This window comes from Lepidochelys kempii, chromosome 5 (assembly GCF_965140265.1).
Source record: "Lepidochelys kempii isolate rLepKem1 chromosome 5, rLepKem1.hap2, whole genome shotgun sequence".
In the NCBI taxonomy this organism is placed as follows: Eukaryota; Metazoa; Chordata; order Testudines; family Cheloniidae; genus Lepidochelys; species Lepidochelys kempii.
The window spans coordinates 51635365-51650294 of NC_133260.1; the positions used below are offsets into that span (position 1 = coordinate 51635365).

At 40.4% G+C, this 14930-nt stretch overlaps 2 protein-coding genes across 11 annotated transcripts in view; one reads left to right on the forward strand and one right to left on the reverse strand.

Annotated features, from left to right (window-relative positions):
* The window catches only part of DHFR (dihydrofolate reductase), a 40321-nt gene extending 39245 nt beyond the window's left edge, over positions 1-1076 (reverse strand). For 2 of the 5 annotated variants that reach the window (XM_073344369.1, XM_073344367.1), the window contains exons 1-2: positions 652-747; positions 234-283 (exon numbers count right to left, since the gene is read on the reverse strand). In XM_073344369.1, the coding sequence (XP_073200470.1) occupies positions 234-283; positions 652-746 (145 nt within the window). In that variant the 5' untranslated portion in view covers position 747. Of the gene's footprint in view, positions 1-233; positions 284-651; positions 748-868 lie in introns of those variants that run through there. The other 3 variants (XM_073344368.1, XM_073344370.1, XM_073344371.1) reach the window with 3 other exon arrangements.
* A 163-nt stretch (positions 1077-1239) lies between these two features.
* Positions 1240-14930, forward strand: part of MSH3 (mutS homolog 3) — a 190218-nt gene continuing 176527 nt past the window's right edge. For all 6 annotated transcript variants that reach the window (XM_073344375.1, XM_073344373.1, XM_073344377.1 and 3 more), the window contains exons 1-4: positions 1240-1462; positions 8247-8370; positions 10910-11133; positions 12485-12700. In XM_073344375.1, coding sequence (XP_073200476.1) covers positions 1316-1462; positions 8247-8370; positions 10910-11133; positions 12485-12700 — 711 coding nt within the window. In that variant the 5' untranslated portion in view covers positions 1240-1315. The remainder of the gene's footprint in view (positions 1463-8246; positions 8371-10909; positions 11134-12484; positions 12701-14930) is intronic.

A 14930-nucleotide genomic window follows, 5' to 3' on the forward strand; every position in this document is an offset into this window, starting at 1 on the left:
CAGACATACTTATCTCATAAGTAAACTTGGTTCAGTGCAACACACAGAAGACATGATCAGTGTAAATAGCTATGTAACTGTCACATAAAAAGATACATGTATTAACTTATTTTATACTAAAACAGTAATCAAGTCAATATAGACAGGAAAGTTACTAATCTTTTCAATTTAGTGACATCACAGAAACTAGTTTTAATAAGTAGAAGCATAAAAAGTGAAAACACAAACATTACCTTCTACAGTGGTTGTCATAGTCATTCTCTGAAAATACTTAAACTCATTCCTATCAACAGAACAAGAAAAAAAATCACAATGGGGGTTTACTAGGAAAAATGTGTTTGGATTTCTTTTGTTGATAGTAAAAATAGAATTTAAGTGAATTTTAAATAAATGTAAGCCCATGTATTGCTGAAGTCCTCGGTTCATCTAGGTTTATGACAGATGCATAGGAAGCAACAGTACAAAGCTACATACAGGCCAGATAACATGCCTGAAACCTGACCTTTGCGACCTAAGTCCCGTGAAAGTGAGTAACCCAGCCCCGTGCCTGGATCCCGCCAACTGCTGGGAACGAGTCTAAGACCCATCACGCTTGTTTCCAGGAGGAGACCACGCAGCCCGGCAGAAGGCCCCTGTTCTGCTGCCACTAACCTGTCGGGTTTCAGACACCCAAAGGCGAAAGGCCCCACGCAGTCCCGCTGAATCTCCGCTGCCCCGCCAACACCCCCTCCCCGCAGACTACACATCCCGGCATGCCACGCTCCCTCTCGAGGCGAGCGACCCATAGGCATGGCAGCATGGCATGCTGGGACCTGTAGTCCATTTGCGCAGCTCTCGCTAGAGGACGAAGAGGCCCGGATCGCACTACCTGAGTGGGGGCCAAGGGAGGTCTCCGTTCTTCCCGATGCCCATGTTCTGGCACACGGCGGCTATGGAGTTTAAGGGGCGGACCATGGCGCTTCCTTTCTGCTGTCGCCTCCCGCCTGTTCAGCCTCCCGCTTGGTTCACGCTTTGGAATTAGCGCGCCACCACCCAGCCTCAGAGCGGTGAACATGCGCAGAGCCACCCCGCCTTGCTTGCCTTTTTGGGGAATGGGGAGGGACAGCCCGCCGCTCACAGCAAAGCATCACGTGTCAGGGACAGCACCAATCACCTCTCTCTCCACAGCCCCTTCCCGGCAACGGTTCAACCTCTTTTCCCTCTAGCTCCACCTTTTTCTAACCTGCACGTGGTGCCGTGATTACGTCACTGTTGGGTTCGGCGGCGCGTGCGGGCGCTTGGAGTGCGGAGAGCTGCGGGATCTGGGCTCCCAACCATGCCGCGGGGGCGAGAGCCCAGCGGCCCCGGACAGTCGGTGCTGAGTAAATTCTTCCGGCCGGTGGGGTCCCTACGCGTAGCCGGCTCCTCAGCCTGCTCCGCGGCGAGCGGCGGCGAGGGGCTCCAGGCGGTGGCTCCGCACACGGTGCGCGGGGAAGGGGCGCAGTAGCAGCCGGCGTGGCGGGTGTAGGGAGCGGGGCTGCTGGGGAGGGTGCGGGGATGCACCCCGGGGGCGGGTTTTTCTTAACGCGCTGTGTGACCCTGGGTCGGTGCGTGGCCACACATACTGCAATAAACAACACCCTGCCAGCTCCACGGCGGGCCCTGACCTACCAGGCGTCTCCGGGGGCCTCTGAGCCTCTCACACCACCTCCAATTAACTGCTGTGGTGCCTGGGTAATTGCCGTTATAACTGCTGGGCTAGTCCCCTCACCCCTCCCGCCAGCAACACCCCTGCCGGAGCTGTATGGCCGAAGTCGGCGGTTGTGGTGTTTTGGTGTCTTGTCACCGCTGTCGTGCTTCTGGTGAAGACAGTCCAAGGGCTAGTCTAGGCTAGAATCGTGACCGCGACACAGCTGTACTGATGTAGCAGTGCTGCTAGTGCGGATGCGCTATGCTGACGGGAGAGTGCTCTCCTGTGGGTATAATTACTTCACTTTCCTGAGTGGTAGTTGGTATGTCAGTGGGAGAGCCTCTCCCGCCAACATAAAGCTGTCCACACTGATGACTAGGCCACTGTAAGTTACCTTGCTCAGGGGGGTGACTTTTCCACACCCGAGCCACTTAAGTTATACCAAAGTAAGCGCTAGTGTGTACAAGCCTTTAGTGGATGGGTGAGAACTTGCCCATCAGCTTAATAACTCCTGCTTCTGTGAGAGGTGGTAGCTATGTTGGTGGCAGAAGCTCCCCTGCTGACAAAGCAGTCTATACTGGTGCTTAGGTCGGTATAATTTCTGTCACTCATGAGCGACATAAGTTATACTGAAGTAATTTGTAATGTGGACATAGCCTGAATTAAACTTCATTCTGAACTCCTAGTATACAATATTTACTTGGTAAACCCTAAGCAGGTGAAACTGTGTTCCTTTTATGTATGTGATTATCTAGGGCAGAGGGAGTAGTAACATCTCACTCTCTTCTCCCTAATTCAAATCCAGATAATGTAAGGTTTGAATGAGATAGCCAGGAAATGCAGTGAAGCAGAAAGTCTACCTTTATCCCCATTTGCTTGTGTGCTGAGATATTGCAGACATGCATAACACTGAAGTGTAAGATGAACTCAAGCTTCTAGGAGACCCCATGTTGTGTGTTTGCTTATGTTTAGATTTTATAAAGCTGAAAATTGAAAAACTAAATTTAAAATCAACATTACCAAATTATGCAAATCTATCAGCCTAGGCATAGTATCTTTTTTTTAATCAAGTTCTGTATCATGGTGATTAATGATGATTTAAAAAATCTATTAAAAAAAACTATTTGCCCTGGCTGAGTAGGTGTTCAGGATTTGATAAGGTTGCTTTAAGTTTATTTTCTGAGAGTTGTACTATGCAAAACTCAGGATTCTTTGAAGTGGCTACTGTATATTCCCACTCAGTGGGTTGCACTCCCTACTCTAGTTCCTCTGAGTTTTGGAAGTTTTTTTGGAAAGCAATGCTTTTTTGGGCCCACACAAGTACTATCTTTGCAGCATCTGATATTTGCAGCTGAGTTTATGAAAGCACTGTGACCCCAAGTGCCTAATTTTTTTCCCCCTTTCCAGAGTCAGGTGAGCATATAAGGACCTTTGTGTCTGGCGTGATTTTAGAGTCTTTTTAAAAAATAATTCCAGATTTCTCTAATTTTATTAACTGTATTATAGATAGTAAGTATTAAGTAGTTTGCTCGACTGCACAACTATGATTCTATTCTTGACCCACTGTCCTGGGACATTTCTGGTCATTGCTGATCAGACCTCCAAAGATCCAGGTACAATAGGCAGATTTAGGTGATGAGTGTTTTGCCCTTCCGTGTATCTGGAGGCAGGAGTTCTTGTTTTTCCCTTCCCGTTCCTCTGTTTGCTGCTCATTTTGGAGGACCTTTGCATTGTTAGACTTGCATCAACAAACAGCACTGGTTCAGTGCCTTGCTTAATGAGGATACCTTTCAAACTTGGTTTCTGGAAATAACATCTGAAGAGCTGTCTATACCTGTCAAGGGACAGAGGAGGCTGCTTTCAGCTTCCAGGCAAATCAGGAATGACCCTGACACCAGTGTCAGATAGAGTGGCTTACTGGCAATGAGAATTGAGACTTGTGGTGCTGGAACTTTCTTAAAATCCTAAATCTCCCTTGTTATTAGTAAACCACCAGAGCAGGTCCTTTATCGTTGTTGGAAAGAAAGTTAGTGTAAATTAATGCTGCTCAAGCATTATTCTTGGGGGAATTCTGAGCCTAAAAATTCTGCACACAATATTGCAAATTTCTGCATATTTTATTTTTCAAAATAATACAATATAATCATGTCATTTATAATTGTTTTGGTAATTTATTTCAAAATACCTGTCCAAGGGAATGTCTGTAACAATACAGACAACAACAAAAAATTCAGAAAATGTTTTCTGACAAATAGGTTCCTTACTAGGAATATTAATACATAACTTTGCATTATAATTTATTTAAACTACAATTCAGACACTCAGCCAACCCCTGCCCCTCATCCCCATGTGTCCATGTACTCCTTGTCCTCTGTTCCTATGTGTCCCTGCACCCTCACTCCCAGTCAGCCTCTACCCCTGCCACTAGCCCTTCTGAACCCCAGTCTGACTCCCCAGCAGCCCTGTGTGCCCTACTCTGTCCCCCCCCATATCCAGGGCCTCCTAACAGTGTGCTGTGAGGAACACAGCCTCTCCTCCTCCCTATTGGCTGCTGCCTGCTGCTGCTGGTGAGCTGGCTGTCCTCTGTTCTGCTGCCACAGCAGCCCCTGGTGGGTAAAGGGCATAACTGTAGCACTTCTTCAGCAGAGAAAAAAAAATCTGTGGAAGTCATGATTTCTGCATGTGCACAGTGATGCAGAATTCCCTCCGTAATAAAGCATAGGCTTGACAGTATTTGTATGTTGATGTGTCTGTCTGTCTGGCTCTCTCTCAGGAGCCTTCATTTCTTCCAATATCATCAGATCTTCTCTCTCAAGTCTTGTCTTCTAATCTAGAATCTCCTTACCTTGTAGCATGATGTGGCATGCTCTATAGGAGTCTAGGAGACTTCTGCTGCAGTCTAGAAAAACCTTTACACTACTCAGAAGGGAAAAAAAGTTTTCTTTATGGGCAGTTGGTGTTCCATGCCCATATAATGTATTTTAGAGTCTTGATTGTATTTTAGTCTGTGAGCTTCCTTATCTGTCAAAGTGTTTTCAGTGTTATCTCAACATATCTGCCAGTATGCTTTTCTATTCTTTTTAGTCCTTCCACCCTCAAAAGATTCTTGAAAGGTGTGGTTATCACCTTCCTAGCAATCAGACATCTTGTTTTACAATGAACATAAATCTGGTGCTGCCAAGATGATGTACTCACCTTTTGAGCCTTTGGGAAAGTGTTCTTTATTCTTTTTGTCACTAAAGATAGGATTTTTAATCAGCGTTACATCTGTGAGAAGAGCAAGTGAGTTGCAGGTTTTAATAGGTGATCCTTCTTTAACTTTGTTTTAAAGAGACAAAGTTGTCCTGTGTTCTCATCCCAAATTTAAATAAAAAATAATATCCAAGTTCCATGTGAATCAGACCACTAACATTATGGTTAATTCCTCCTTGGGGAAATCTAATCTCCCTACCCTTGATGTAGTGGGATTTTTATTTAGATAATTCTAAGGGATTTAGAAGGCGTAAAGGGAATGCTATTTCTACTTCTGTTTAAGTGGATTAGGCTGTCTATGTCCTATTTAGACAGTCTATGCATTAGCTCGGAGAGCCTCACATACTGTCAGGGCTAAGACAACATTTATGCTTCCATAATGTTTCCACTGTAAAAATGTGCAGAGCTGGTATCTTGTGTTGTGTGCACTATTACGTGACGATACTCTCTCTTTACATGATATCTAGAACTGGTGTTACTTTGGAAAGGTAGTTTTACAATTTTTTTAATTAGATCTCAACCCATTTTAGAATTGTGGTGTTTGCTAGATTCCCACGAGTGGAACTATGCAGAGTTCTACTCAATGAAGAAACAGTGTTGTTTTAAAAGTGTTGCTTTTGCATAGTCACACTATCAGCCCACTGTCCACTTTCCTTGGATTTCCTTTCTTGTAGGACTCTGAAATTTAGCAAGAAGAAGTGAGGCAACTGAGGCCACATGGCTGTGATGTAACCTTTGCTTAGAACTATTCAGAAGATGGTGCTCATGCAGCCTCACTGGGCAATACTTTTTAGAAAATTCTAGAAGCTCAGCTCTGCAGGGAGGGAAGGGACATATCCCATACAGACAATGCTCTCAGAGAGCCATAGATATCATGACAAGTGACTTTTTTTATAACAGACCTTGAACTGGGTGCAGGATTCAATGAAGTTTTGATTTCCCCAGTGACATACACAAACCACCTGTTTTAGACTGTCGTGGAAAATGTTACAACGGTTAGAAGTGCCAAAAAGAGACCCTCAGACATGCTTTTATATGGATCTGGAACTGTAGAATGACAATATGCACATGTTGTATATTACAACAAATAGTCAAATATAAAGAAATAACTGAAACCATTATGCATATGCAATATTTATCAATCAGAATATTTTATGGATGAAGTTATAATATTCTGATCAATGTACTGACCATAGAAAGTTAAAGATCGTTTAAGAATCAGCAGTTAAAAATGATTTTCTGGGTTTTTTCCTTTAAAAAGTATTTTAAAATAAACTGCAGTAGTAAGCCTTTTTAAAGTTTCAGATCTGCCTTCCTATATTGGGCTAGTTCTCCAAAGTCAAGTCTCCATCACAAACAAAAAATGTTACTCATATTTGAAATACATTAATGTACATAGGAAAAATCTCATCGGTATGAATAGCAACAAATAGTTAAAATTCTTTTTGATAAATTAACATTGAAATGTGTATTCATCACACTTTCTATGTACAAAGTGCTATGGATACAGAAACGATAATTTTGTAAGTGAATTAGTTATGGATGGAAGATGCTGGCTGGATAGTCCTGGTAACTGAAATCTTCTCTCTCCTGATGGCAGATGCAACATTACCCTAACCAATATCCCTCAATCCTGTTCAGTTTACATGCACTATTAATTCTAGTCCTCTCTGCCAAAGAATGAGTAACCAATACCACTTGTGGGGAGGTTCATAACATGGATGTCTATTCACTGAGAGATTTGAGGGGATCAAGGATTTTACCTTTTTATGTGGTTGTAAAGTGTTAAGTTCACCTATGGCACTATAATTTAGGTCACCAAGGCCTCAGTCTCCAGTGAGCTCCCTGTGAGCCTGAGGGTGTGCCTGTGCAGAGCTCATTGCAGAGTAAAGGCCCAAGTCATTTCAGGTAGGGCAGTGAAAAGTTTTCTAACGGTAATTTTGCTCACAAAAGGTCAGATCCTAGTCCTATTGAAGTCAATAGATGTTGCACCAGTTATTCTATTGGGTTAAGGATTTTGTCCAACATGTAGACATAGTCGAGCTGGAGACTGGAGCTATGTTGCAATAATACCTTGTTCTGTCTACTGTCTAGAGTACACTAGTTACTCCTTGAGGAATTCTGCACCAAAACATTAAAAATCCTGTGCTCAATATTTTCAAATTCTGCATATTTTATTTGTTAAAATAACACAATATAACTGCACCTGTTTCAGTTATTTTTGGTCATTTATTTCATAATACCTGTCAGCAAGTATGTCTGTAACGATAGAGACAACAAAAAAGATTCAGGGAATGTTTTTTGACAAATAGATTCCTTACTAGGCATATTAATACAGAACGCTGAGTAATAATTCATTTAAACTACAATACAGAACCATATTTCCCGCACCCTGCAGAAGCAATGCAAAAGCTTGAGGGAGTCATGGGTAATGGAGGAGCTGAGGGAGAGGAAAGTAATTGCTGGGAAGGAGCCTGGGTGTGAACTTGGAGGGTTGTTGGGTATGGGTAAGAAAACTATGGAACAGGTTTTTTGGAGATGGGGGGCAGGGGAGGGATTGTTAGGGAGCGTCCTTCCATGCAGATCCTGGCTGAGCCCTAGCCTCTCCCATTCAGTCAGGTACCTTTACTCCTGTCCCCATGTGTCCCTGCACCCCCATGTGGCCCTGCAACCCCTTCCCCTGTTCCAGTGTGTCTCTGTGATCCCACTCAGCCATCCCCCTTCTCCTATGTGGCCTTGCACCCCCTCCCTCATCACCATGTGGCCCTGTACCTCTTTCCCCCCCTGTGGCTCTGCACCTCCACTCCCATTCAGCCCCTGCCCCAGACTGTCCTCTCCCACAAGCCTGTATGAACCCATCTGTGACCCCCTGTCTCCTGACCTGGCCCGACAGGTGCTGTGAAGAAGGCAGTTTTTTTCCTCTTCCATAGCTGGCCAGGAGCTGCTGCTCTGTTTTAGCACCACAGCACCCTCTGGTGGGCAAAAGGCAGAACTGCAGCAACTTTCTGACCAGCTTTTTTCTGCGCAAAAATTAAAATTTTGTGCGGCTCATTATGTGCACAAGCAGTGGCACAGAATTCCCCAAGAATAACTAGTTTTTGTATCTGTTTTGAATAAATCTAGCCAATTATAAAAAACATTGTATACATACAGATACAGTTAGTTAAAAGAGCAAAGAATTTCTAAGTGTTATATAGAAAATTAAATTGGTGTTTTTACTTTATTCTGCAGAGAGAGAGTCTGTTCTTTGGGTATCTATTTTTCATTCTTCCAGCATATGACAAGGGAAGAAAATAAACTAACTTTTAAAAAATTAATGTTTTAGACTTCTAAGTCTGGCAGAAATAAGAGAAGAGCTGTTGAAAACAATGAACCTAGTAAAAAGAGGACAAAACCAGTACAAAGTAATAGAAAGGACGGCCATGATGCAGTGAAGATTCTTGATGTTGGTGAGTTCATTGTAAACAAAAACTTGCAGGCACTTAAATTGAGTAAATAATTATTAATTGTCAAAAGTTAAAATTACATTGTCCTATAGTTTAGGGACTAGTTTTTGAATTCAGTGTATGTATTTTAAAGTGCCATTAGTTGTTGAGAAATCATAGCTGCTAATTATGTTGAAACTAATTTAAGAAAAAAGTTGTGCTCTGTTTCTACACCAAGCATTTAACTAACAAATTAATGTTGGTAGAGAAACAAGGCAGTGAATAAAAAGGTTCATTAACTCCATTAAAGATTTTGAGGAAAGAATCATTTTCAAAATAGAAAGGGACTGTATTGATGTGGAACAACACTTTTATAGTGCTTGAAAGTACATTAGAAATAAGAGTGAAAAAATGTCGAGACGTACTATCAACTTGAAATATAGTGTGTTTGGAAAAAAAAATAGCTAAAGTAGTTTCAGATGATACTGTCCTCAGATCCCCTACTGATTTTGTAGCTTTACAATTACTTTGCTCTATTAAAATAAAAGGATTTTTTTGCCTTCTGTGTGAGATACACAGAAACGGGAAACTAAGGCCCAGATCCAAATGGGTCCCAGATCCAGTATTTGGATTTAGGCACTTTTACAATCCACAGAACCCCCACTCAGCTGCCACCTAATCGTGTAGCTGCCTAAACTCAGTCAGTACCTACATTTTTGCTGTAAAAGTTGCCTACGTTTCTGCTTGTGGGCTGCTGCTCCCTTTAGGCAATGTGATTCTCATACCAGGGAAGGATAGATATTCCTGCGGAGCATGGTCCAGTAGGTGTGCTCTGAGTATGCGGAGTGGACTGGGACCCATTCAAAAATCCAGATGGAGGAGGAAAAGCGTCCCATATAACTCAGGTGAATGCTCTAACCACTAGGCTAGGTTGTGGTAGACTCGGATCCAATTCCTTCATTTCCCTGATGGGGGGAAGAGAGGATTTGAACAGGCACCTCCCACCTCTTAGAGGATGCCCTAACGGCTGTGCTAGAGGAGACTCACGTCAGAGTATTCTTTAGTCTCTCCTGTTGAAGCTGGTCCTCTTTGGGTAAATCATGAGTCATTAGGCCAGAGTGTGTGACTGAGAATGGTTCTGTAGCATTGTGATTAGGGCATTCATGTGGGAGATCCAGTCCCTCTGCTCCAAAGACTATTGCCCCCTTTCTTTGGCATCTCCCTTAGGCCGCTCCCCACCTAGTATGTTGGCTTTTGTGGATAGCTTTCTTAGGTGCCTGTCTCTCCCCATTCATTGTTTAGGGCGGCTATGCACCTAGCTCAGGCTTTGTGATCTCATTGGTCCACTGATTTTTCTAGGTGCCTAAATGTTAGTCTCTTTGTGGACCTGGACTTCACGGATTATACAGGGAAATAGTGAATCTGATTATATACAAAGTTCTGTCACATTCACAAAATAAGCATACTTGGAATTTTTTTTTCCTAATGTCTTTCAAGACCTAATCTAAGGCCTGGTTGACACTAAAAAGTTAGGTCTACCCAGCTACATCATTCAGGGGTGTGAAAAAGCCACATTCCTGTGTGATGTAGTTAAGCCAGCCCAATCCCTGGCGGAGGCAGCGCTAGGTCAGTGGAAAAATTCTTCGGTTGACCTAGCTACAGCCTCTCAGGGAGGTGAATTACCTGCACTTATGTGCTACAGCAGCACTAAGGCTATTTCTGCACTTAAAACACTACAGCGGCACAGATGCAGCATTTCAGTGTAGATACTCATTACAGCTGCAGGAGGGGTTCTCCTGTCACTGTAGTTAATCCACCTTCCAGAGAGGCGAGTAACTAGGTCAATGGAATACTTCTTCCATTGACCTAGAGCTGTACACACTGGGGGTTGGGTTGGCATAGTTACATCTCTTATGAGTATGGAATTTTTTTTTATACCCCTGAAAGACACAGTTATGCCTATGTAAGCTTTCTGTGTAGACCAACCCTCAGGTAGGTGTTAATTGTAGCAATAGTAGATTAAAAATAGTAAGAAGTGAGATTTTTAAGTTGATCCTGTTTCTTTATATATCTATGTAAATATTAGTTGTTTGAGATGTGATTATGATTTCATGTTAATGTGAATATAATCTTTATTACAGTTACACAAATAGTTATTTAGAAGAATATTTATGCTAGATTAATGATACTGAGTGCTGCCTTCTTTTGTAATGCACCACACTGCCAGATTCCCTTAATTGCCCGTTCCAGACCGTTTACGCAGAACAAGCTACTCCCAGTTGTTCACTTCATTCCAAGTGACTGCCTCCAACATGCATTACTCCTTTCGCGTAACCACCTGTCCCAATTTATATTTAGCACAGATGCTATCCATCCTTCCCCAGACCTGAAGTAGAGCTCTGTGTAGCTCAAAAGCTTGTATCTTCCACAGGCAGAAGTTGGTCCAATAAAAGATATTACCTTATCTACCTTGTCTTTCTCATCTTTGATGTCAATCTCATTGAAATCATAATTGCAAGGTAATTTGCTAATATATTTTCTTTGTGTATTTTTATTAATGAAGAAGAGCCTAAGAAATGTGCCAGGCCCTGCATATCTGTGAAAACATTAAACAAACTGAGAGAATTCTGCAGTGATTTAAAGCACCCATGTAACAGAGTCCAGGTGGATACTTTACAAGGGAGTCCATCTGTGCACTTGGAAAAATGTCCTACTTTTGTGGAAAGACCCCTGGAAATGAATAGTGCTCTTCATTCTCAGGACACAGGTTCTCAGATCAGTGAGAAGGTATGCAGTGCTTCTGTTCCAGGGATCACTGAATTACAGTGCAGTTTGGATTCCTTTTTATGATTAAAATACAGACTTTGTTGTTGGGTTTTTCTTAAGTTCTGTGTGACAGAATGCAACATGAAATTATGCAATATCGTACCAATGGTAGAATCTGACATTCATATTCTAGCATTTTACTTAACTCTTAACACAGTAAGTAAAACTGCTCTTGATATTCTTCAGTGATATTCTAAAACAGTGCAACTGAAGTTTTAATGAAATTTGTTTTAAATAAGAAATGTTTAAAGATTAGAAGATAAAAAATGGTGGTAACGTATCCTGTACTTTGGATGTGGTGAGATTATTCATATTTGCATGCACATCTTTTCCAATGTGACTTTCAACTGAGTTCTTGTTCAATTCAGGTGTTATAATAAGGATAGAAACTAGTACAAAATTATTACTGGAATGTAACCTATCCCAGTGGGATTCAAGGCTGTTATAACACTCTATAATGTTCCCCACTGGGGAAGATGTGGTTAGACCAGAACGTATTTTGGAGATAGGCTTATATTGAAAAAACATTGGAATGATATCTGTACAGTTAAATATAGTGTCCCTATGCTCTCAAAACAGACTGTAATAGGAGTACTTGCTAAGTTTTTGAGCCCTGATCCTGCAATCTGATTGAAGTAGGAGAACCTTGTATCAGCCTGGTGCCTCACTGATTTTCATTGGGCTCCATATGGGCACAAGAATCTCTCACCTGGATCAGATTGTGGGATTGAGGATTTAGAGGTCAAGGCACATAACTGCTTGTTTGATGTACTGCTTTTTCGTGGATTGGCTGGTGGTTATTCAGCAGAGGAGAGCTTTACTTCCAGCACTTCTATATTATGTTCATACTTATTTTGCCTAGTTCAGATAAGTTAACTTTCATTTTTGGTTGAAGGAAAGATACCAAATTTGATAAGATTTGACATTTATATTTTGATTACATGGACAACTGATGAAAGGAGGAGAGGCCAATTGAAGACCTCTTGGAATGTCATTTGTGCAGAGTGGGATTGAGTGTGTGTAGTCATGTGATCAGTCACAGAACTTTTCTTTATTCCCTTTCTAGCCTTTGTTTTCCTTTCACAATCTTCGTTTTCAGTTTATTGGGCTATTGTTTATGCATATATATTGCACTAGCTGACAGTAGGTTCAGAATTGTTATTTTAACCTGAAAGAATGTTTCAATATATTCAGCACAGTTGTATGACAGCCAGTTCTGGATGCTGGAACTGTATGTTTTTAAAAGTGTAATTTAAGTATTCAGTAATTGAGTGTTCCTCCATAATTATTGTAATATCTTTTTTGTTCACAGGAACAGTCATGCTTCAGTCTTAGTCAATTTTCAGCTTCATGTAAGAGTTATGAAGGCTCTCAAAATACTTCTAATATAAACCTCCTTAAAAAAAGAACCAAAAGCATATACACTCCACTAGAACTCCAGTTCATGGAAATGAAAGAACAGTATAAAGATGCTATTTTGTGTGTGGAATGTGGATATAAGTATAGATTCTTTGGAGAAGATGCAGAGGTAAGTAACTTTTACCAAGAGCACTTATTGTTGTTTACTTTGTTACATTGTGTGGAGGGCCACCATCATTGATAGAAAAGGTTCTTTAAATTTAGAATAACACTTGTAATCAAGATACAAAAGATCTACCCTCTTTAAATCTAAAGGTGTCAATACATTTTTTTGTACCACAAGAAAGGCACATCAATATTTGCAGTATTCCCTATTTGAAGTACTGACAAATCAGCCAATATTAGATTCTACAATAACATTACCTTGTTTACCAAAGTTAAACTGAAGAAATTGAGGGTGAACTGTATTATGGCATAGAACTAATGATCAGAATAAAAATATTTAGCTTGACAGTAACCTGATGACTTTCTGAAAAATGCAATGTCCAACTGCCCTAATTGCATATATTTGTGAAAATAGCTACTACCCTCATTAATAGAGGGCTATATAGAAATGAATAGGGGATGTTTGACACAATTAGGTATGAAATTATATCTGGTGCTTTATCTGCACAACTGAAATCTATATGAACAGGCAAAAATTTCAAAGGAACATGGCTTACATGTCTGCAAACCACAAAATGGCCCATGAACATCCTTTCTCTCATCTCTCTAAATCATTAATACTGTTTTAGCCTTTGTTCTGAGCTATTTACATATATAATTAGGAGCAAAGGGAAAATTACTTTTGCTTAGCCATCGGAGGCTTCATTTGCCCAGTTGTCTTTGTTCTGGGTATTTGGTCTACCAATTTGCTAGCAGATTTACTGTCCTGAAGCCCATTCAGGTTTGTTAACACCCTTCTGCTTGTCCAAAGCACAGAGCTGACATCTGGAAAGAAAAATGTCTTTGGGTCATTGTGTAATGTCATGTTTCTAGCAGCTGCTGTGATTTTATTCTTGTGAGGGTGCTTGGATGCTAATGTGATGGGTGCAGTTTCACGGGCTAGATAGTTATTTAGGCTTATCAAGGTAACATAACTTATACTGCCTTCTTGCACTGGACTTCAATGGGAACTCTTTGGCCCTTGGTATTCATTCACGGTATCATGGGGTAAGTTGCAGGGTGGATTGATTTAAATCAGTGGTTTCAATCATTGATTTGAAGCATATTTTTAAGCAGGAAACCTTGATTTAAATTAACAATTTTAATCTTGTTTTGCTTCTGTACTTTTTAGTTACCTTTGTAAATAAAGGTTCGTTCTCATTGGTTGGTAACCATTTAAACAGGTTGATTTGCAACTAATTCTAGCCAACTAAATTTGGTACTTCCTTTTGTTAACCGGAAGAATACACTATATCAACACATTTATTTAAGCAGTTATATAACTTAATATATGTTTATTCAGATTCTTAATTTTTTTTATTATGTATCATCTTTACTAGATTAATTTTTTGGTTGTGTTTTGAGTCAAGCACTCTCTGTAGAAATTAAAATTCAGTTGAAGTGGACTAGTATTTTAAAATTGTTTCTATTAGTTCAATAAAACTCCTTTAATGCACTGGATACATTTAAAAAAAAAAAAAGTTCAGTGGAGTTCATCAAAACATGTTTTGCATTTAAAGCTAACTGATTTATTAAACAAAGGAAGTATTATCTGTATTTAGTAAATTGAACTGATAGGTTCTGGGGACTATGTCTTTCAAGACTAGTAGATCTCTTCCTTTCAGACCTAGCTTTTTTATTCAATGATAGTAAGAAGAAAACAAGCTTTCCTGCTTTTTTTTCAACTTCTAATTGTTTTTTGACTTGGAATGAACAGGTCATTTAACTGAACTAGTTAAATAAGAATGAAAAAAATATTCCTTCTGCACTTGCAGAAGATGCTAGTGCTGTCAAAAACTCATTTAGCACTTCAGCTAACTCTGTGGTTCCAGGTGCTTAGCCAGTGACTTTCATCAGTTCAGTGGTTTGATGATCTTTAAAATTTCAGCAGCAAATAGGTACTGCTTTTTATTATTTATATTTAATTTAAATTATTTTAATAGATTATAGTAATTTTAGGTCTTTTTTTGTAGCCTATTGTATTTTCAATTTTAATTTTAAATGGGTTTATTTTAAAATAGAAAATGCATTTAATTTAAATAAAAAACCCAGTTTAACTCAAAATAATTGATTTTTTTTAAAAAAGAATATTTGATTTTTTTTTATCCACCCTAGTAAGTTAACAAGTAAAGTCTGTGGGAATGGAGTTCTTTGTTCTAGTTAGGATGCTGAGATTGTGAACGCTTGCTCCATGC